The sequence below is a fragment of the Myodes glareolus genome, chromosome 13, assembly GCF_982192425.1.
Source record: "Myodes glareolus chromosome 13, mMyoGla1.1, whole genome shotgun sequence".
Lineage (NCBI taxonomy): Eukaryota > Metazoa > Chordata > Mammalia > Rodentia > Cricetidae > Myodes > Myodes glareolus.
In genome coordinates, this window is record NC_142038.1 from 45,100,346 (window position 1) to 45,122,360 (window position 22,015).

The 22,015-nt window shown below is 42.7% G+C and overlaps 1 protein-coding gene across 2 annotated transcripts; it reads left to right on the top strand.

Annotated features, from left to right (window-relative positions):
- The first annotated feature begins 675 nt into the window (after nucleotides 1-675).
- On the top strand, nucleotides 676-20,108 carry Plac8l1 (PLAC8 like 1). Of its 2 annotated transcripts, XM_048419645.3 has the most exons (5): nucleotides 676-881; nucleotides 6,118-6,254; nucleotides 13,162-13,298; nucleotides 15,657-15,758; nucleotides 19,684-20,108. In XM_048419645.3, the coding sequence occupies exons 1-5, from the start codon at nucleotides 763-765 to the stop codon at nucleotides 19,708-19,710; spliced, it is 522 nt and encodes a 173-aa protein (XP_048275602.1). In that variant the 5' UTR covers nucleotides 676-762; the 3' UTR covers nucleotides 19,711-20,108. The 2 variants fall into 2 exon arrangements, with proteins under 2 accessions (XP_048275602.1, XP_048275601.1); XM_048419644.3 differs by lacking the exon at nucleotides 19,684-20,108 and having other exon boundaries at nucleotides 15,657-15,907.
- The last annotated feature ends 1,907 nt before the right edge of the window (nucleotides 20,109-22,015 follow it).

Genomic DNA, 22,015 nt, shown 5'->3' on the forward strand with positions numbered 1-22,015 from the left:
AATACTTCTATGTGTTGGGGATAGCCTGGACTCAATTGTTTTTCTTAATGGTTTTCTGATCCTTTGAAGACCTTTTTTTCTTGATAAGTAATCCCCAGGCTGGAAGACCTTTCTATCCCTGCTTTTGGGTATATTTTGGAAGTGTTTCATCTTTCAGGATTGGACCCCTGGTCCTGGTGGTGAAGCCACCTTGCTGCCCTAGTAGGGTAGAAAACTGCAGTTTCTGCGACGATGTGGTGCGGAGTGGCACTTAACTAGGTAAATCCCCAGTAAAGGCATCTTTTAAAGCAAAGGATTTTCCCATCAAAGATAAATTCCTTGTTTTAAATTTTGTGTTTACATTTTGTTGTTGTTGTTGTTTTTCAAGACAGAGTTTCTCTGTGTAACAGCCCTAGTTGTCCCGGAACTAGCTCTTGTAGACCAGACTGGCCTTGAACTCATAGAAATCTGCCTGCCTCTACCGCCCAAATTCTGGGTTTAAAAGCATAAGCCACCAGCCTGGCTAAATTTTGTATTTACATTGTATCTCCATCATTCTCCCTCCCTTCAAATTAGAAAAAAGTACAGACCCTTAGTTAGACATGTGCTCATCTTTAAAACAATGCAATGTCTGTCTATCAGACTGCTATGACCTCAAGTTCCAGAATATCAAGGCAACATTCTTTTAAAGGCACACTTTCCTTTGGTTTGAACCCAGGTTTATAACCAGTCTGCGCATTGTCCAAGGGAAAGGATAACCAGACAAGACAACAAGCTGTCCTTATGAGCTGGCTCGGGCCTCACTTCTCCAGGCCCCCCGAGGACGTTTCCTTGCTCAGTACACATGCTCCACTTTTCTCCCTCCTATCGTCTGAAGATGAGCATTTAATCTCCAACTTGAGGTAGGAAGTCAGGTGACTTTTCTCCCAGGTTTTGCTGTTGGAATATCCAGCCAATCTCTTTGTAAAAGGAGCCCGGGAAAGAACAGCGGCTTTTGTGGGGAGAGTGGGGAGTACCTAGTGCCAAGAGAGCTTGAGAAAGGGGCTACTGTGCGTGGCTTGTGAAAGAAGGACCGCTTGAGTTAAAGGATATCTCTTCATTCTCAGTTTAAATTCTCCTGTCCTGCCCAAGCAAAACTTTATTTCTGGCCACTGCCTATGAAATCCACCCCTTTGACATAAATATCTCAGAGATTTGACTTCAATTAAGAACTTGGAGTAAACAAGGAGGCCTGAGTGGAAAGTACAATAAATTCTTAGCACTGCATGTTTGATTAAAGAATTAACAGAAACTGCCCAGAATGGTGTATTCAACATGAGGACAGTCAGCTTTTGGTGGGGAGGGTGCCTGGCTTCTTAGGCGAGCGAGTTAGAAGAGAGTGGAGCCAGAGGAGAGAGTGTGTTTTACCAATCTGAAGCATCACTAGGTAGGAGGATCAGTGAGACTATGGCTGATGTCATCCCATTTCTCACTGAAGCTTCCCTCTGCTTTTGATGAGCAGAGTTACCACCTCTCTTGGCTTTCTCAGGACCGTCTTGATTTTAGCACCAAAAGTTCTCTCTCCTAGTCAAATTGAGAATTGAGATGGTTGATCATCTTGACTGTGTTTCAAGGTATTTGGGTAGCACATGTATCGGCTTAAAAACACCGACCCAGATTTCTCTGCCTTCTGTGTTCCTCAGAAAAGCAAAGAAAGCCCACTGGATGCTGAAGTCATGCTATCACTAGCTGCCGTCAGTTGCATGCCTCCCATGCACCAAGTACATGACATTGTTGAATGCTCACTGTAACCAAGAGCTAGAGTACTTAACACACAGTTGGAGGAGGAAGCTGAGGCCAGAGCTGAGTGCAGTGATGGCGTCTTTCCTAAGCTTGAAGAACTAGAATGTAGCTGAGCTGAATTTGAAATTCAGTGTGCACCAATTTGTTCTTTTTGCTTATGAATGGGCCGCGTCTCTGATTTGGCCCAGTTCTGTGGGCATCGGGTTGTATCTATCATGACCAAGCTTGTTCTTCATGGTGGCATAAGTACTCCTTGTAGGTCATATAGACAAGCTGCCCAAGAAGTTACAGTGACTACTTTTATCTCATGTGTAGCAGCTCCAAATTAAGATAAGCCACCTGCCCTTGGTCTTGCTTTGACTCTCTCTCTTTAATTCTCTTTCTCCTTTGATAGGATTTTGCTGTGTAGGCTTGGTTGCTCTCAACCTCTCCTGCCTTGTTTGCCCAGGTATTGGGATTACCAGTGTACACGGTCACACCTCCTCACCCTTCTATTTTTAGTGGGATTACCAAATGCCTGGCACATAGGAGGGACCTAGGGAAGGGCTGGCGTTACTTTTTTAATCATGACAGATGAGCAGCGTTAAGCTTGAACTGAAATGTCTTTGCATCTATAAATCTAAACATTTTAATAAAATCGCCAAAGATTCAGAGTATTAGAATAGAGTTCTTATTGAGTTCAAAATTAGGCAACCACACACACACACACACACACACACACACACACACACACACGCACACACACACACGCACACAAGTAATTTTTTCCAACAAGTAAAAGTTACTTTCTCAGTTACTTGATTTGGAGTAGATAGAAGACTGGCCTCCGTGCTGTGATAAAAAGGTGTTATGCACATAATTTTAAGATAGAAGCAAAAAAATCTCTTGTCTAGGGCTGCAGACTGTAAATGGTTCATTTCAGGGAAAAAATCTTTCCAGGTGCTCAGCCCTCAGAAATCCCTCCACTAAAATCCAAGATGATTGAAGCTCTTAGCATAATGATGGAAGCCCTGACTGGTGGGCACCATGCTGAGAAGGAAATGCCTTGGATTGTGTAGAGAGATGCAGGAAGCTTTTAGGCGCTCCTCTGCTTTTATTGCATCAGTTCACACCTGAGAGTTACGCTACAGAATTGAAATGCAGTTCAAGTTGCATAATTTAGCCCGGAGGAGCTAGATTGGAGAAAGACTTGAGTACAATAGGAGAGACAGTGAATCTATTTGATCCAATCAGCAAATATTTATCGAGTACTCACTCCGTTTCAGGGCAGTGTGCTGGATGCTGGGCATACAAAGAGGAACAACAGCCTGTGCCCCTGGCAGTAAGGAGCACACATGGAGGGAGATGAAACAGGGCCAGTATGAAAGCAGCTTCTTCAGGAGCAGTTTCAGATGTTCATAGGTGGCCGGGTGGAGGCAGTAATGACTCCTTCCCTCAGTTCTGGAGGTTGGAAGTCAGGGACTAGGGGAGTATGGTTGAGGCCTCTCCTGGCTCACAGGGAACTTTCTAGGAGTTATCGCCATATACAGCCATGCTGGGGGCTGGGGACTCAATATGCATTTCAGGGAACACATGTCAGTCCACAGAAATAACCCTTAGGTCACTTCAAGCTGACCACCAACACATACACAGGCCATAATCCTCTTGTTCTTCACACACATCTGAGTGGCAGACGAAAGGATATTTTACAATTTTGTCTTGAAATGATCTGGTTATACGTCATGATTAGCCACTGGTTGCTCCTTTTCAGCAGCCATGCCTCTGGGCATTTTTTGAGAAACAAGAAAACCTTAAACATTTTCGAATACAATCAAATATTTGCGAGTGGGACTGAGTGTGGTGACATAAGCCTTTAACTCAGCACTCAGTAGGCAGAGGCAGCTTCATCTCTTGTGAGTTCCAGGCCAGCCAGGACTACACAGACCTTGTCTCAAAATCAAACAACGAAAATACTCCAAGCAACAACAGAATTCGTGAGTTCTATTTGACAATGAAATGGGCATAATGCTAACTTCCAGTGTTTGACGTAGCATCAGCTTTATGTTTTACACATTTTTCCAAGTCTTAAGAACATATAGGGTCTCAAAGAGCTAATTAGACCCTAAGTATTATCTGCAATGCCTATCAGATAAAAGGACCAGCCTTGCTCTGGGGACCCAGTAGCTCCAGGTCAGCCTCTAGGTCCCTTCTGAGCTCTTGTGGAGCATTCCCAGCTCTTTGTTTAAGATCTTGATGACTCACTGGGTCTTTGGAGTAGGTGTGTTCAAGTATCCTCTCTTCTTGCCTACTACCTGTTCTGTGTACCTTGCCACTTCTGTTTTATGGACACCGCCTAGCAGGTGAAGACTTGGGAGCTGTTGCAGTCACCAGTGGCTTTCAGGTCCACTGCATGAGGAGTCAGGTGGCAACAGACTTCTTGCTTAAGAGTTACCTGGAAACCTGCTATGGTTGTGACTTCTAGACTTCTTCTTTGGGGACCCGTGCAGCTGGTCTGGGGCAGGGCTTTGGAACTTGTTTCAGCAAGTTGTCCTGTTTGGTAATTGGGCAAGCGATTAATTTTCTTGTCCCTGTGACAGAAGGCATGACATAAACACCTGAACAGAAAGAATGATGTGTTTTGGCTTATGATTTCAGAGATTTCAATCCATATTCCTTAGCCCCATTGATTATGGGGTCCGTATTGAGGTGACTGTGGTGGTAGGAATATATGAAGGACTGTGGTGTAGACCTTAGGGTGGACAGGAAGCAGGCAGGGAGGAAGTGGCTTTTCTCTGGTCCCTTTAAAGGCTCCCTTCAAAGGTGTGACTTGTCCCTTCACAAGGCAAAACCTTCAAAGATCCCAATGAAGTACTTTTTCCAAATAGGCTTTGTCACCTAAAGGTTCCAGAACCTCCCCAAATCATACCACCATCTGGGAACCTTCAACACAACAGTAGCAGGGAGTATCGGTGTGGTGGAAAAGACATATCACCATACCACAACATCTCACTGATTTGATTGCTGTAAATCAGATCTGAAAGGAGCTCTCCAGCCACTTGCCTCCAGAGCAATGCACTCTTACGATTGCTCAGCCATGTTTCGCTTTGACTCCTAGGGCATCGAGAACTCGGTGATCTACTGCAGCAATGGTTCCTGGGGAATTGGTGTTGCGTCTTGTTTATTTTATTGTGAATGTGAGGCAGGTTCCTTTCTTAATTTTCTACAGCACCTCAGAGATCAAGTGCAGACAGTTCATGAGGCTTGCTGCAGGAGAGGCACACCACAAGGGAATGACAACTCAGTGCAGGCTCAGACTCATTATAGGCCCCACTGACTCCAAGCTGACCCAGCTTTCCCATGAACCTTGAAGCAGCTTACCTGCATCTATGGAAATGACTCTTGCCATTCCCATGACTGAAATTCAGACGGAACTTTTTACCTCAGAAAGAGGAGGAAGCTTTTCCCCTCACTTCACCATTACATCCCAGTCCCTTAAGCGATTGTTTCCTAATTTAGAATTACAGAAAGTGGAAATATCCATTGCTTTCAGGGACAATTAACTCTGAGCGGGATGTGTGGGATGTTCTGCATTGGGGCCATCCACATGTCAACCCCAGTAGCTGAGCCCAGGTTCCTAGCTGCTTCTCAGTCCCCTCATCATTCTTTCTTGAGCAGATGCTAACCACTCTTGGGTTATAGCTTACTTCACCTGTGGCACACCCTCGGGTGACAGTAAACTAGTTATACGTCTTTCAGTTGATACAATAAGCCCCATGAGATCGTTTTCCAGTCTGAACTGACAGGAGGTACGGAGCACAAACCATTTAGCTGAGGTCATGTCACCATGGAGGGACATGCTGGGATCTGACTGGGTGTCTCTTTGTTTCAAGTTTGTGAAGTTAGCTATTACAAAACCCTGGCAAACACTAGGTGATAGATTGGACATTGAATTTGAGTAAGAGATTGGTCCTTAATGGGGCAAAACATTATAAAGTCAGAGGAGGCATGCTGAAAGAGAAAGATGATGGAGTCAGCCTGGATTATGTATGACTCAGCCTCTTGGCTCCACAGGTCTCTGATCTCTTCTTTTTTTTTTTTTAAAAATATTTATTTATTTATTTATTATGTATACAATATTCTGTCTGTGTGTATGCCTGCAGACCAGAAGAGGGCACCAGACCCCATTACAGATGGTTGTGAGCCACCATGTGGTTGCTGGGAATTGAACTCAGGACCTTTGGAAGAGCAGGCAATGCTCTTAACCTCTGAGCCATCTCTCCAGCCCCTGATCTCTTCTTTATTGTTCTGTTTTGATCAATTGGTTATCATTCTTCTGCATCTCGGTTAACAAGTTAAGCATCATCCTTGACTCTCCAGGAGCCAAGTACCAGCTCGTACCGTGGTGAAGCAGCCTATCCGCGGAGCCAGCAGCAGGACCACAGTCACGACCATCATCCAGACTGGTGGGGACTGGAGCACCGGCCTCTTCAGCGTCTGCAGAGACAGAAAAATCTGTACGGGCTTCCTTTTCCCTCAAGCTTCTCCTTACCATTTTCTCCCATGAGGTATCAGTAAGTGGAAAAGCTACCCCAGCACAAGGTCAGAAAGTGAAAGATTTCAGAATAACTGGACTAGTCTAGTGTCTCAAGGCTGGTCCTTAGTTGGGGGGAAAAAAAAGTTATGCTTTTCAACAGTGTAGACCCTGTCATAGGATAAATGGTATTTTCAAAGATTTTTTTTTTAAATTTAAATGACAGAATCCATGGTTGGCAAAGACACAAAATAGCCTCTCTTGTCACTAGAAGTGACAGTGTGAATTGGTAGAGATCAGCAAGGGTTACACTAGCATTTCCCCTGGTAACTACAGTTCTTAGTAGGAGCTTAATCTGAGAAAATGAATTATGCACAAAATTTAACAGGCACATCAACATTGCAGCCCTGGTTACTGTGGCAAAGCTTGGAACAGCATACATATTGCATCCATCCATGGGGTTATTATACAGCTATGAAGAGTCATATAGTAGAGTAACAGTCAGTGAGTAAAAAGATCTTTTGTGTACAGTTTTATTCTTGTTAATTTATTTTTTTGAGACAGGGTCTCACTGTTTCCCTGGCTGGTCTGTAACTCATCGAGTTCCACCTGCTTCTGCCTCCTGAGTGCTGGGACTGAAGGTGCCTGGTACCACACCTGTCTTGCATATGGTTTTGAGTTTAAGAAGCCGAGTGAGTGCAAAACTGTGTTCATTAAATTCCATCTGGAGGAGGTGAAAACATTTAGGAAAAAAAATCATAGGAGGATATAATACTATTATTTACAGCAGATATCTCCAGATGGCAGGCTAACAAATACATTTCATTTTTCAAAAATTATCTCATCAATTTTTCCATATATTGCTCTTGTAACAAGAATGATCTGAAAGGAAACGCCCTTTGTTGACTGAGATTTTTTTCTGGCTCTGGTTCAGTTGTCAAGTGGTTCTAGTTTCATGACTGACCTCTGGCTTACAGTAAAGGCACACCGGGTCACTGTTTATCTCAGTGGCCATGTCTCAGGATCCCAGAACCTGTGAGAAGCAAGTATTGGGTCCTGATTTAAAATCACCATTTAGTGATCGTAAAAAAGGAAAATATAGAAGACAGCCCAAGGACAGAACAGTATCTGTAGGTGTGGATATTTTGATGCTCCCCCACCCACCGCCAGATCCCTTACTTATGTGTGTACATAATTTACATAAGTGGAAGAATTGTAAATATATATTACTAGATGCCTCTGTTTTGATTTCACCACACACTTAGGTGATCACGCCATATAAGCACATCTGGAGCTAATTTCTTAAACTGCTTTATGAACCCCTTTGTACCCCAGTTTGTTTATGCAGAAACTCCGGTCGCTGAACCTTTATGGGGTTTGCTCAAACCAGTGCTGTGCAACCCTGCTTGTTCAGATGTCAGTTTTGCATAGCGTGAGAATATCTGTCTTGGGTAACTGCTAATGAGTAAACTTGCTGACCAAACAGAACGTGCCTCTTTAAATTATGGTGGATGTCGCCAAGTGGCTTTCTTTCTGGAAGACGAATTAATTTACACTCCCACTGGCGGCGCATGCGTGTGCTCCAATCCTCTCTAAAGTATCTTGTTATTGGAAGGTTCAGCTCCCTTGAAACAAAATGGCCTGTGTCAAGCTCCCACCTGCCTTCCTTACTTTGGTTCTCTGGGCCTCCACACCACCGCTTCTTGTCTTTGTTTTGACTCACTCGTAAGTGAGAAGGATGGCGTTCTACATAGGAGGGTGGAGAATAGGCCTCGGTTTAGGTGGGCTGTGGAAGTAAAGGGAAAGGCTGAATATGTACCATACATCCCTATTGACCGTGAGCTCTGTAAAAGAAGAAAATATATGACTGGTAACATGTTGGCACATTCACCTTGTAAAGATGGGATGCTACAGAAAAAGGATCCTCGTCTCTTTGTAAATACCATGTATGGTTGCAAACAAGAGCAGCAACAAAAAGCCATTTGGGAACATTTCCTTCCAGGTATTTTCTCTACATTTACCTGTGTAAATCTTTTAGCAATATATGCTATTGCTTTGTAACTCGTTAAGCAAAGCATAAATGGTATTAAGCTGTGCCCCTTATGCAATTTGATTTTTTAAAATTCAAATCAGCCTTAGAGATTTTGCTCTGTTGGTAGTTAATTGAACTTTTATCATATTCTTTTAGAAAAGTTGTGCGTGTGTGTGTGTGTGTGTGTGTGTGCGCGCGCGCGCGCGCGCGCGTGCGCGCGCACGCATGCGCGGTGTACGTGCAGGTGTGGGTACCAGTGTGCATAGGCAGAAGCTAGAAGAAGGCATCTGGTATCCTCCTCTATTAGGCTTCATTTTATGCTCCTTTGAGACTGGGCCTCTCACTGAACCTAGAGCTAGACTGGCAGCCATCAGGCCCCACCGCTCCTCCTGTCTTTGTCTCCCACAGTCCTGGCATTGCAGGCATGTATGCTGGCCTGTGTTGTGTTTGCTGGGATCCAAACTCAGGTCCTCATGGCTGCCCAGCAAGCATTCTTAATCACTGAGCCACCTCTCCAGTCCGTTTCCCACATTCTTAGTGGTTACTCGCCATGTTTTATCTGTTCCTCAGCCTACTGACATGCATTTGCATTTGTAAGTGTTGTGAAGCAGACACACTACAGTGACTATCCTTGCAGGTGTCCTTCTGTGCCCAAGCATTACTCTAGGTGCTGATAAGTGAGATTATTCATTCCTAGAGTGTTTTTTTAAGTCTTAATAGATTGGGCAAAGTTTTCATCTAATGTAGTTAGGCCAATTTCCACATCCATGTGTTGGTACTTTTATGTCCCCAAACATATATTAAAAATGGGGCATCCTTGTGAGTAGCAAGTGACTTCTGATAGTATTAATATGCCTTTCTAATGACATTATTGTTGGCCGTCGGTATTTCCTTTTTAGCAAGCTCACAGCCTGTGCCATTGTCTTCTCTTCTGTTTTCCTTTATATGTGGATTTATAAGAATGCCTCCCATATTCTTCATGTTTACCCTGGTTTCTGATATCGCGGCCAAACCTACCTCTGGGAAAAGGATCCCAGCCTGCTATTCTTGTGCATCCCTTCTTGGAGTCTCGTTTAAGTGTTCTCATCTCCAGCCACACCCCTCACCATGCACAGCAGTGACATTTGACTCTGAGGGTCCTTCTGAAAAGAGTCACAGGAGTTCAGATCACCCCACAGGGATAAATATAAGGAGCATACTGTCCTGGACTGCACAAACTCTTTTGCATTAATTATGATGTGATAGAAATGTAAAGCATGGGAACATGCGGACATATACTAGGACTTTAGGTTCAGTCTCCTAGAGTTCAAATCTGGTCTCTGTCCTTCACTAATAATATTAGAAGCTTAGGGACAATTACTTCTAGAGATTAGGTGAACTAATTATAAATGGGGCTAGTAAGAAAACCTGTTTTATTCATCAATTGATTTTCTGAGAGAGAGTCTTAGCAAGCAAGCACAGGCTGTTCTAGAATTCCCTGTGTATCCTAGGCTGTCCTCGAACTCATGTTTCTACTGTCTTAATCCCACAAGTACTGTGGTTATGGGACAGGCTGTCATGCAGGCCTAAATGGCGGCAGTGTACGTGGGAGGCAGAGGCAGGTGGATCTCTGAGTTTGAAGCCAGCCTGGTCTACAGAGTGAGTTCCAGGATAGCCAGCAATACACAGAGAAACTCTATCTCAAAACAAACAAACAAAAAAGTACCTAGTTTATATGATTATTTCAGAGATTAAATGAACTAACGTGTGTTAAATGTTTTCAGGAAGAGCTTGGCACACAGTGAACTCTTTATAAACATAGGCTATTGTGAAATAAAGATTTCTGTATAGGTTTCTGTATACACAATTTTAAAAAACCACAGCTGACTTCTAGTTCAAAGTGATTGAATTTAAGTATTGTGATTTGAATGAGAACATTTCCCATAGGCTTGTATGTTTGAATACTTGGTCCCCAGACGGTGGAACTGTTTGGGAAGGACTAGGAGGTGTCCTTGTTGGAGGAAGTGTCACTTTTTGTTTTTTTTTTTTAAAGAGTGGTGGACTTTGAGGTTTCAAAAGTTCACATCATTCCCAGTTAGCTCTTCCTCTGCTTCTTGCTGTGAATCAGAAGTAATCTCTCGGCTGCTGCTCTGGCACCATGTCTGCCTGACTGCTGTCATTGCTCCCCACCATGATGGGTATGAACTCTAACTATCTGGAACAATGAATCCCCAATTAAACGCTTTCTTCTAGAAGTTGCTATGATCATGGTATTTTGTCACCTTAGTAGAAAAGTAAGACAAATGTCTAAAAAGCACAGTTATATAGCATGGTTATCTGACAGACAGATTAAAAATCAACCAAACAACCAACCAACAAAAAACCCAGCAAGTGAGTTCTAACGTGGAGCAAAAATGCTAAGGCACAATCAATGCCTTTACAGGGTGTGGTACAGTTCAGAGACAAGTAAACAGGATTGATCAGTTGCTTAATTTGCCAGCTTTATAATTAGGCAAATTTTTGTTAATTGCTCTGTTTGTGGGAATTTACAGTCTTTCATAATCTTCACAGACCGTGCCATTGATTTCAAATTGCTCTAATTCAAGGTCGCAGATGCTGGGAACCCTCTGCTTGTTGTAAATTTGCTAGGCCTTACACTGCTTTCCAAGTTGTTCAGACTAGTTGTCAGTGCTGGGCAGAGTCTCCTTTTCTGTTCGGGAATTATTTTTTGGTTCTGGGGACTGATCCTTGTGCATTCTAGGCAAATACACGACCATGGAGCCATAGACCCAGTCAGGATTTTTTTTTTTTGATTCAGATTAAAATATCTTAGAATTACTTGAGGCTTACTTAGTTTGCTTTCAGTTACAAGGTACCTACTATACCTTTGTTTCTGGCACATCAGAAGCTGTGGTAACTAACATTTCACACAAGTTACAATGGCTAAAACAAAGCTTCTGGCAATAGCAAATGCTGACAATGATGTCAAGCCATTAGAAGTCTTGAATGGTGTCAGAGGGGGTATGGAATGGTACAAATGCTTTGGAGAACTATTTCTCTATATTTGTAGAATTAAATATATGACCTAGAAATTCCAATCTCAGGAAACTACTCAGATAAAATAAAGTCATATATCCATACACTGAATTGGAGGAATGTCTATATAAAGACTTACATGTGAGTATACATAGTGGTATTAATATCAAAAAGTGGAGCAATAAAATGTCGGTTAGTGGAAGAATCAGCAGTTTTTAGACTATTCATACAATGAAATGCTACTTATTCAACAGTACTAACTATAACTTATATAACAACATGAGCAAACCTAAAAAAATCTCATGATATTACACAAAAACAACAGAAGTTATAGAAGTAAATGTGATTCTGTTGAGATGATGGATAGAAGTGATGACTGTGTTTCCCTCAGGGGTGATAAGGGTGTGATTTCCTGTTATATAGGTGAATGCAATTATTGTCACCCAAAGCGAATACTTAAGGTTTGTGCATTTTTGTATATAAAATTACTCTTGATTAAAATGTTTAGCATATATACTGCATATTTTTATGTCAACTTGACATGAGCTAAAATTATGTGAGAGGAGGGAACCTCAATTAAGAAAATCCTCCATATGATTGCTCTATAGGCAGGCCTGTAGGGCATTTGCTTAATTAGTGATTGGTGAGGGAGGGCCCAGCCTATTGTGGATGGTGCCATCCCTGGGCTGATCCTGGGTTCTATAAGAAATCAGACTGAGCAATCCATGAGGAGCAAGCCAGTAAGAAGCATTCCTACATAGCTTCTGCCTCCAGGTCCCTGCCCCATTGGAGTTCCTGTTCTGACTTCCTTCAGTGATGAACACTTAAAAACACAAACCAAATAAACCCTTTCCTTCCCTTCCCAAACTGCTTTGGTCATGGTGTTTTATCCCAGCAATGACAGCCCTAACTAAGATAGTGTGTTTCCAAAGACTAATAGCATGGCATTTTTGTTGGTTCACAGTCATAATTATTTGAAATCATCAGGATTGTCATCTTCTTGCAGTTTTAGATGATGTAACATCTTAACTGCATGTCAGGAGTTCTTGCGGCTCGTTAATAGCTTTCTGTGGCTCTATGAGCTCCGTGGAAGGGAGTGAACAATTTGCCCGCTCAGGGGCATGCATTTTCTCTTCCCTCCTGGAGCAAGTTCGTAACAGCCATTACATTCTCAAAAGGCTCTGTGGCCTCAAACATCTTTGGAATAGAATCCATGTTAGTCCATTCAGTCTCTGTAGCAAGTCATATCAAGAGTTAATGGTGAATGAAGTACTAAGTGGAAACCATTTTCAGTTGACACTCAAGGGCCCAGTCGCCTAATAGCTTACAGATTAAAATGGACGAACGTCAGTGGCTCTGTGAAACTGACAAAAATCAGAATAACCTCTGATCTGAGAAATAGAATAAAACCTTGACAGGAATAGAAAACAGGGTCAGTTTTTCTATCATTTTTACAGAAAGGGATATTTGTTATTCAGGAAGCTTCTAGTATCCTAGGTCCATGGTAAGTAATGAAATTGGATAGAAGAAGGTAAGTATCAGTTATGATTCAAAAATTACTTAACTTTTTTGGCAGGAAAAAAAGTTATCATAATCAATGCTAACAGAATTGTGTCAGGTTCAGTTTTGGCAATATTTAACAAGAGAACACAATCTTGCTGTGGCTAGGAATGACAGTTTTCTAGCTCTGAGATTTAAGAATTGTTTATTCATCCTTTGTCCCTGGTTACAGGCAGACAATGCAGTGTTGAATTGATGGCACAGGGTTGCGAATCTGTTTAAAATGTGAAGTTGTTTCTTGAATATCTGAGAACGCTGGTTTTCTTTTCTGTGCAATCAACAGGTTTCTGTGGTCTCTTTTGTCCCATGTGTCTTGAGTGTGACATTGCCAGGCATTATGGAGAGTGCCTTTGTTGGCCACTGTTACCAGGGTCTTCCTTTGCACTGAGAATTGGCACCAGAGAGAGACATAAGATACAGGTAAGGACAATTGAGGCATATATGAATCCACTTTTCTTTGTTTCTTCTTCTTCTTTTTTTTTTATTGAGCTCTACATTTTTCTCTGCTCCCCTCCCTGCCTCTCCTCCTTCAAACCTCCCCCAAGGACTCCATGCTCCCAATTTACTCAGGAGATCTTGTCTTTTTCTATTTCCCATGTAGATTAGATCTATGTGAGTCTCTCTTAGTGTCCTCATTGCTGTCTAAGTTCTCTGGGATTGTGGTTTGTAGGCTGGGTTTCTTTGCTTTATTTTTAAAAATCACCTATGAGTGAATACACGTGATAACTGTCTTTCTGTGTCTGGGTTACCTCACTCAAAATAATGTTTTCTAGCTACATCCATTTTCCTGCAAAATTCAAGCTGTTGTTATTTTTTCTGCTGTGTAGTACTCCATTGTGTAAATGTACCACATTTTTCTTATCCATTCTTCGGTCGAGGGGCATTCAGGTTGTTTCCAGGTTCTGGATATTACAAGCAATGCTGGTATGAACATAGTTGAGCACATGTCCTTGTGGCATGATTGAGCATCCTTTGGATATTACTGGGTCTTGAGGAAGGTTGTTTCCTAATTTTCTGAGAAATCACCACACTGACATCCAAAGGAGCTGTACCAGCTTGCATTCTGGGCTGGATAAATGGCTCAGCAGTTAAGAATCCAAATCTTTATGAGAACTTGGATGCTTTTCAAACCCCAAAGTGATTGGGAAAGAGAGAGAGAGAGAGAGAGAGAGAGAGAGAGAGAGAGAGAGAGAGATATCAGTGAAGATGCTTAAAAATCTTATATTTAATGAAAAACTTTGGGGAATGAAAGTTCTGATTTCATTATTTACTATGAGTTATTATTTAAATGAAGTATATTTTATAATGAAGGCTATTTCCAAAAAGAAACCATAATGCAGGATGTTGGTCAACAGGTTTGGTCAAATCTTTGGCCAACTTACACACTCTGAGATGTGCTTTGATGCATAGAAATAGGAGGCTGTAGCCACTATCCCCTTCCATCTACAAAAATAAAACTACACTTGTCTCTCATTACTTCAAGACATGGCAGATGGAGTCAAACCTAATTTGGAGGAAGTGCTTGTGAGGTCTGACTTGCAGTGTAGCCCATGTGCTGCAGGTAGAATTTACTTTGGAGGTTCCTTGTGGTCCTTAACTTCTAGTAGAGCCAAGACTGAAGTCATGAACGGGTGAGCAGAGATGGGTGGTAACACATACAGACACAGAGGATCTTCCAAAGGGAAATTTCTACGTTGGACACAGACACAGACAAACAGAAACACAGACAGACAGACTCATTCTCTCACAATATCTAGGTGTTTTGTGGGATGATCTTTTTATGTGAACAAAACGAGACACAGGCTTGTGTGACTCCTCATGTGTAAGGACTGTATGTGTATACGTGTCGACTAATGTGGTATGCCTAGACATGTAACTGTTAATCAATGATTGTCCCCAGGGAGGTAGCTGAGTGACCGAGACAGCTCTTGGGGAGGGAGATTTTCTTTTTTTACTTCCCAATCTTTTTTACTATGGGGATTTGGGACCATTTTAGTTTATTACCTGAAGGGACTCTACCCCTCTAGAGCATATGGCTCTGACAGGCCTTGCCCTTCTCCCTGACTCCCTCCACCTTGCTAAACCATTAGAATACATTCCTAAAGCTAGCCCCTTCCTCCTCCTGAGGCTGACTACCAAGGTCCAGCTATATCAAAGTATTGAAGTCCAGCAATCAACCCCCCTTTGGCTCACCTAATTAACGTGCCTAATTAAAACTATATGCCTCATCCTAACCTGGGGCTTCCCATTTTACCTTTAAAAGCTACCGTTTTCTTATGGGCCCCATCTGTTTGATCCCAATTCAATAGCAGTCCTTTGTCGTCCCCCCAGGGCAAATATCCCTGCCCCATTTCCCTTGTTCCTATCCCCTTCTCCCTGGTCCTCTGTCTCCTGTGTTTGTCTCTTATTCCCTGCTCTCTATCACTCTGGGGCAAATAAATCTTTATGTTGAGAACTTGATTTTGGAGTCCTGAGCCGACACTTTTCCCTTCAATACCTACTACAAAAAAAAAAAATAAGTATAGTGATTCTAAGAGACAACTAAAAGGAAAAAGTGGAGGTTTCAGTAAGAGGCATATGTCAAAAATTGAAGGGGCAGGGGCTCTGAACTGTACATATTGACCAGACACTGCTTGACACTTGGGCTACCCAGTGTCCTGAGTGTTGACTTAAGTGTTTGGTGGATCTTGGAAGCAGAGGGTGGGATGGGCCAGCAGGTGATATTACACAGGTCTTTGAGAAACAGAAACGGTCCTGTATCATTTGGTCTTGCCCTAGGGGACACTCTGTGAAGACTGGATGGTGGTGCATTGCTGCTGGCCTTTCTCCATCTGTCAGGTGGCCCGAGAACTCAAGACGAGAACCTCCCAGCTCTACGAGGTCTGTGCAGTCCAAGCACCCAAGGACACCCTGGTTTGATAGCCCTTCTCCTGCTCTCGCTCTCCCACACCTTCCTCTCAAACCTGTCTTAGAAGGATAGTTTTTTTTCCCTACAGTATTCACTGGAATAGAATAAATGATTTACTCACTATTGTCTCTGCTGTGCTATGATGCCCCCGAGGTTTTGAGTATTTTCTGACTTTGCTATTTTGGTCCAGCCATACATAGTACCTTCTAGAGGTGAATGATATATTCTCCCCTCCCTGTGGGTTTTGGAAGGTTGACTTTTCTCCTAGTTTCTGATGCTATCTTTTCCTGTGAGGCTGGAAAAATTTCCATGTCTCTTTATAAATAAACATCAGTGATGGGCCAGGCCTGCTGAACTAGGCACCGATGTCTTTGGAACAGAAAGCCATTGCGCTTCCCCTGGCCCAACTCCTTCCGTCTTAGTTGTACAGGAAGAAAGTCTGAGTCGGTGCTGACCTTGAACTCTCCTCCAACACTTGCAGTCTCCTTGCTTTAGGCTCAAAAATCATAACTGGGCAAGCATATGGGTTAGATGGTGTTCCTGTTTCTCCTACACTCTAGAAAAGATATATTGCAGCCCAAGCCTGGGCACCTGTGAAGAAGACCTTCTCTGGAAACAGTCTTTGCAAACGTGATGAAATTAAGATTAGGTAGGGTAGGCCTTAATACAGCATGATAGGTGCCCTGTAAAGAAGAGGCAGGGGTAGACACACACATATGAAGTCACGTGAGGACTGGAGGGAGGATGCTACCAGGCAAGGACTGCTTAGGGATGCTGAAGCTAGAGGAGGCAAGGGAGAATCCACCCCCAGAAGTGTGGAGGAAACACAGTCCTGCCAATATCCTGTGTTCGGATTTCCCCCTCTAAAAATGTAACATAATAAGTTTCTATTGTTTCAAAACACCAAGTCTGGTTGGGCTGTGGTGATGCACGCCTTTAATCCCAGCACTCAGGAGGCAGAGGCTGGCGGATCTCTGTGAGTTCAAGGTCAGCCTGGTCTACAAGAGCTAGCTCCAGGACAGGCTCCAAAGCTACAGAGAAACCCTGTCTTAACCCCCCCCCCCCAAAAAAAAAGACACTGAGTCTGTGGCGATTTATACACCATTCCTAGGAGGCTTTGTGAATTGAGTATGCCATCTACTTCTGTCAGGCCACAGCACAGAGATGAAGAACTTGAATACCTATTAACCGATTGTGCATCTGTGGGCAGTTTTGTTACCTCCTGTGTCTCAGTTCCTCATGGAAAAATGGGCTGGTGTTAGCATTGACCTTAAAGGGCTATGAGGTTCTAACAAGTCAAGTCATGTAGCACTGTGCTGAGTGAGCAGAATTAAGGACTCAGTAAATATACTTCTCTCTCTCCCTCCCCCCTCCCCCACTTTTTATCCTCTTGGTTTTTCAAGACAGGGTTTCTCTGTATAACCCTAGCTGTCCTGGATTTCACTCTGTAGTCCAGGCTGTCCTTGAACTCAGAGATTTGCCTACCTCTACCTCCCAGGCACTGGAATTAAAGGCCCGTACCACAAGTGCCTGGCTTTTTTGCGTGCGCGTACGTGTGTGTGTGTGTGTGTGTGTGTGTGTGTGTGTGTGTGTGTGTGTGGTGTGGTGCTGGTGGGGAGGAATGTAAATATTCTATTGATAATTTATGACTGTGATGGTTTGGAAGAAAATGGCCCCCAAAGGGAGTGGCACTATTAGGAGGTGTGGTTTGGTTGGAGGAAGTGCATCAACATGGAGGCAGGCTTTGAGGTCTCATATATCTTCAAGCCATGCCCAGTGAGATGAACCACTTCCTACTGCCTGAGTCAAGATGTAAGAACTTTCTCCTGCACCATGCCTCCTACATGCTGCCATGTCCCACCATGATGACAATGGACTAAACCTCTAAACTGTATGAAACTGTATGCCACCTCTTTGTAAGAGTTGCGGTGGTTATGGTGTGTCTTCATAGCAGTAGAAACCCTAAGACAGTGGCTACCTTTGTAGTAAATTGTACTCATTTCTATTTATAGTTGGGACATAAATTTTCTTAATTGCTGAGCTATTTCTTCAGCTAGGTGTACACTTTCTTTTAAAATTAAAAAGAAAATTATTTTATGTGTATGGGTGTTTTGCCTGCATGCGTGTCTGTGTACTGTTTGTATGCCTGATGTCCATAGAGGTCAGAAAAAGGCATCAGATGCCCTGGAAATGGAGTTATGGATGGTTGTGAGCTGCCAAATGAGTGCTGGGATGTGAACCTGGGTCTTCTGTAAGAGTCAATGCCTTTTTTTTTTTTAAACTGCTGGGCCATCTCTTGAGGTCCGTAAAGTTTCTTTGAAAATTAGATTCTGCATGAAAATGGAGTCAGTTAAATAGACATGATAGTTCACACCTGCTATCCCAGCACTTGGAGGAATAAACCAGGAGAACTGCCGTCACTCAAAATAAGAAAGTTACTAGTATAGCTGATATGTGGATGTAGCAAACACCCTGAAGGGGTAAAATACCGATTTCAAAAAAAATATTTGTGTTAATATTGTCACTGTGTATTATGTTGTATGTTTACTTGTGGTATATGTGTGCCATGCATGGAGTATATTTGCAGGTCAGAGGGCAACTTTTGGGAGTCAGTTTCCCCCTCTTATCATGGGTTACAGGGATGGAACTTAACTTACCATGCTTGCATAGCAGGTGTTCTTACCAACTGAACCATCTCAAAGGCCCAACGCTAACAAGCTCAAAGTACTCTGAATATTTTGAGCTATTCAACCCTTAGTGCCCCTCGCTGATGAACACTTCAGAAGAGAGACCTGAGTCACAGAAATGCAAACGACCTTCCCAAGGCCCCATAGCCCTTTGGAGCCCACATGGTTGCTTCAACCAGAACTTTCTTTATAGACGTGAATTTGTCGTGGTCAGCCTTGCCAGTGTTTATTGTCCCTGCCGCTAATCATTTCCATAAAATCATTTTTGGATTCTCAGAGCAGTTGCTAGGAGCTGGACCTCTTGGGGGAAAATTAAATGCTCCTGCTCCGTGTCGACATGTAATCTGTGATCAACTAACAACTGAAAAAAGCAGGCCTGGTGGAGACGATGGTTAAATGAAAATAAACCTGTTTTTATTGTTTCACACTCAAACATACTCCAGGCTTCCCAGACTCAAACTGGCAATGATACCTAGTTTTGGCAAGGAAACCTGCACTTCCACACAACAAGCCCTGTCTGAAGAAAGCTAAGATGGTGGCTTGTGCGCAAGACTCTGGCCCCCTCTGCCTCTTGGCGGATCTGAAGGGTGTTGGTGTGTTAGTGGGCCTTCCCCCAGGAGCCCTTTCCCATTTGCTGCTTCCCATCAGTGAAGACCAAACTTAGTGTTTCATCAGAAATGGGTCCAGGCAAGTCAAACTCAGGGCTCTGAGAACACTGTCTACTACAGGATCATAGAACAGGAACAGAATTTATAAGAGAGTTCTCTGCTATAGTTATAAGACAGTACAGAGCGATCTTGAAGGGAGACAGCATTGGGCCACAACTCATGATTTTCTCTAAAAGAACATGTCAAGGTCAAGAAAAAGAACTTGACAAAAACCTGTGCTTCCCATGAGCACCATTATCCAGTACTGCGTGTTTCTGTGACAGATAATAACTGATATTAAGCATTCATCAGCTGCATCTACTCCCCAGCTGTGTGAGCTGGACAGAACAGAGACCCTGGTAGAGCCCTAGGGGACACTGTATTCATCGGCTGGTGGTACTCTTGGCTTTTTTCCATCTGTCAGTGGGCCTGAGAATGCAAGAGAAGAACTTCCCAACTCTGCAATCTGTGAAGTCCGTGAAATTTGTGGTACAAATCTGAAATTACTCAACGGTGAAGGCACGGTCTGCTTATCATAGACAAATTCTTTTTGGTTTTACCAGGATGCAAACTGTGGAACAAATCTCTGATGACTCCCGGTGCCAACACACAGGCAAGAGACGTTCCAAAGTAACCTGTTCAGAATGCCACGCATCAGAAACTAGGAGACAAGCCAACAGAAAGCTCCTTGACACTCTTCTGTCTGCAGAATAAACTAAGACCAACAGCTGCATTCCTGGGATACTCTAATTGTTTTGGAACAAAGCTATGCAAAGTATGGACGTCCTTGAGTGTCCATTTTCTGGTACAATTATTTTTATCTGTTTATATATTTCATGGAGCTAGAATTTATTTATCCCATTTTCCATAATGACTTTTGCATAACACTCCTGTTATGAACATTATATACAAATATATTATCTCAAAAACATCCCCTTTTGGACTTTTAAAAGCACTGAATTAAAAAAAGAAATACGCAAAGTTAGAAGACTCTATAGCATTTCTGTTTAAATTTCTGTAGAAGAATTAATATTTCTCCCAGTCTATTTTCTTGGTTCATTTTCCACCTAAATGACACTGCTTGTCCAAATGCAGAAACAAGAAGCAATGCCTTTAGATGGAACTCATACTTTCATAGTTAGAAATCTATCGTAGGCCAAATCATGATTGTCTTTTTTTTTCTTTTTTTCTTTTTTTTCTCAAAGTTTATTAAAATACAAAAGTCTCCATTTCTGCCCCTCCTCCCAACACCCTCCCACTCCCCCCACTCCCTCCCCTCTTCCCTCTCCATCCCCAAGAGCAGTCAGGGTCCATGATTGTCTTTATTATACTATTCAAACACACTGCTTCACTGTCACCCGCTACCTTTTGACCAAGGATGATTTGTCCTCTGTATAATGGAACTGAGTCCAGACATGGGCACCTCAGAAAGTGAGGAGTTTTTCTAACCTTCTAGATTTGTCTGGGAATGAACGGACTTTTTCACCTTGTGTGTTACATAATTTGGTTAACTGGCTAACCCAGGTTCAAAAGATGAGCTAAATCCTCATGAAACTTTTCATACGAGCCATAGAAAGTTTCCAGAGACAAAAAACAAAAGAGCAGCAAGTGTAAAAATGTGTAGCACATTCTTGTTGCTTACACTGTTGAGAGCTGGGAGCCATCAGTGTTCCCTGTGAACAACGAGGCCAGGAGGACAAGGCTATTTGTAGAAATTTGGTCCCTGGCTCCGGAGACTAAGTTATGTTATCCCCCAATTTTGATGAGGACAGCTTGTTCCCATTCAATGGTATATTTATAAATATGCCATTTATAAAATAAAAATTCCCCCCTCCCCCAGTGTGAAATTCTGTGTTGGTACCTTGGCAAGTGCACTCACCAGGACTTAAGTGTAGGTGGCTCATAGCTGTTGCATGGGCTAGCTCCACACTGAAGGAAACCTTCCCCTAAACCAGTCCACCCCTTCCCCTAATCACACTTGGGCAAGCGCTCACTCTTGTTTACGGGAAGGACTGGATGGAAGACTGAACAGCGTGCTTCAGTACCAAATTAGGAACCCCCAACTTAAAAAAAAAACTACTCTACCCCATCATTACATTGGATAATTATGGAACTGTGTCCTTTTAAAAACAGCTTTCTTACCAAAGTCTTAAAAAGGGAGGAGATGTACTACATTTTCTTTCTCCATTCTTTGGTTGAGAGGCATCTAGGTTGTTTCCCAGGTTCTGACTATGACGAATAATGCTGCTATGAACATAGTTGAGCAAATGTCCTTGTAGTATGAGTGTGCATCCTTTGGGTGTATATCCAAGAGTGGTATTGCTGGGTCTTGAGGTAGATTGACTCCCAATTTTCTGAGAAACCGCCATATCGATTTCCAGTGTGGCTGTCCAAGTTTGCACTTCCAGCAATGGAGGAGTGTTCCCCTTAGTCTGTATCCTCTCCAGCATAGGCTTTCATTTATGTTTTGTTCTTAGCCATTCTGACAGGTATAAGATGGAATCTGAGTTGTTTTGATTTGCATTTCTCTGATGACTAAGGATGTTGAACATTTCCTTAAGTGTCTTTCAGCCATTTTAGATTACTCTGTTGAGAGTTCTCTGTTTAGATCTGTACCCCATTTTTAAATTGAATTATTTGATATTTTGATATCTAGTTTCTTGAGGTGTATATTTTGGAGAACAGCCCTCTGTCAGATGTGGAGTTGGTGAAGATTTTTTTCCCTTTTTGTAGGTTGCTTTTTTGTCTTGTTGACTGTGTCTTTTGCCTTAAAGAAGCTTCTCAGTTTCAGAAGGTCCCATTTATTAATTATAGATCTCAGTGTCTGCTCTACTGGTATTATATTCAGGCAGTGGTCTCCTGTGCCAATGAGTTCAAGGCTACTTCCCACTTTCT

Bases quoted from the DNA above. Each gene is read 5' to 3' on its own strand.
- Plac8l1 (XM_048419644.3), top strand. From the start codon at position 763: ATGAGCTGGCTCGGGCCTCACTTCTCCAGGCCCCCCGAGGACGTTTCC. The intron at 6,255-13,161 runs GTACGGGCTTCC...TGCAATCAACAG, and splicing joins CTGCAGAGACAGAAAAATCT to GTTTCTGTGGTCTCTTTTGT. The intron at 13,299-15,656 runs GTAAGGACAATT...GTCTTGCCCTAG, and splicing joins GAGAGAGACATAAGATACAG to GGGACACTCTGTGAAGACTG.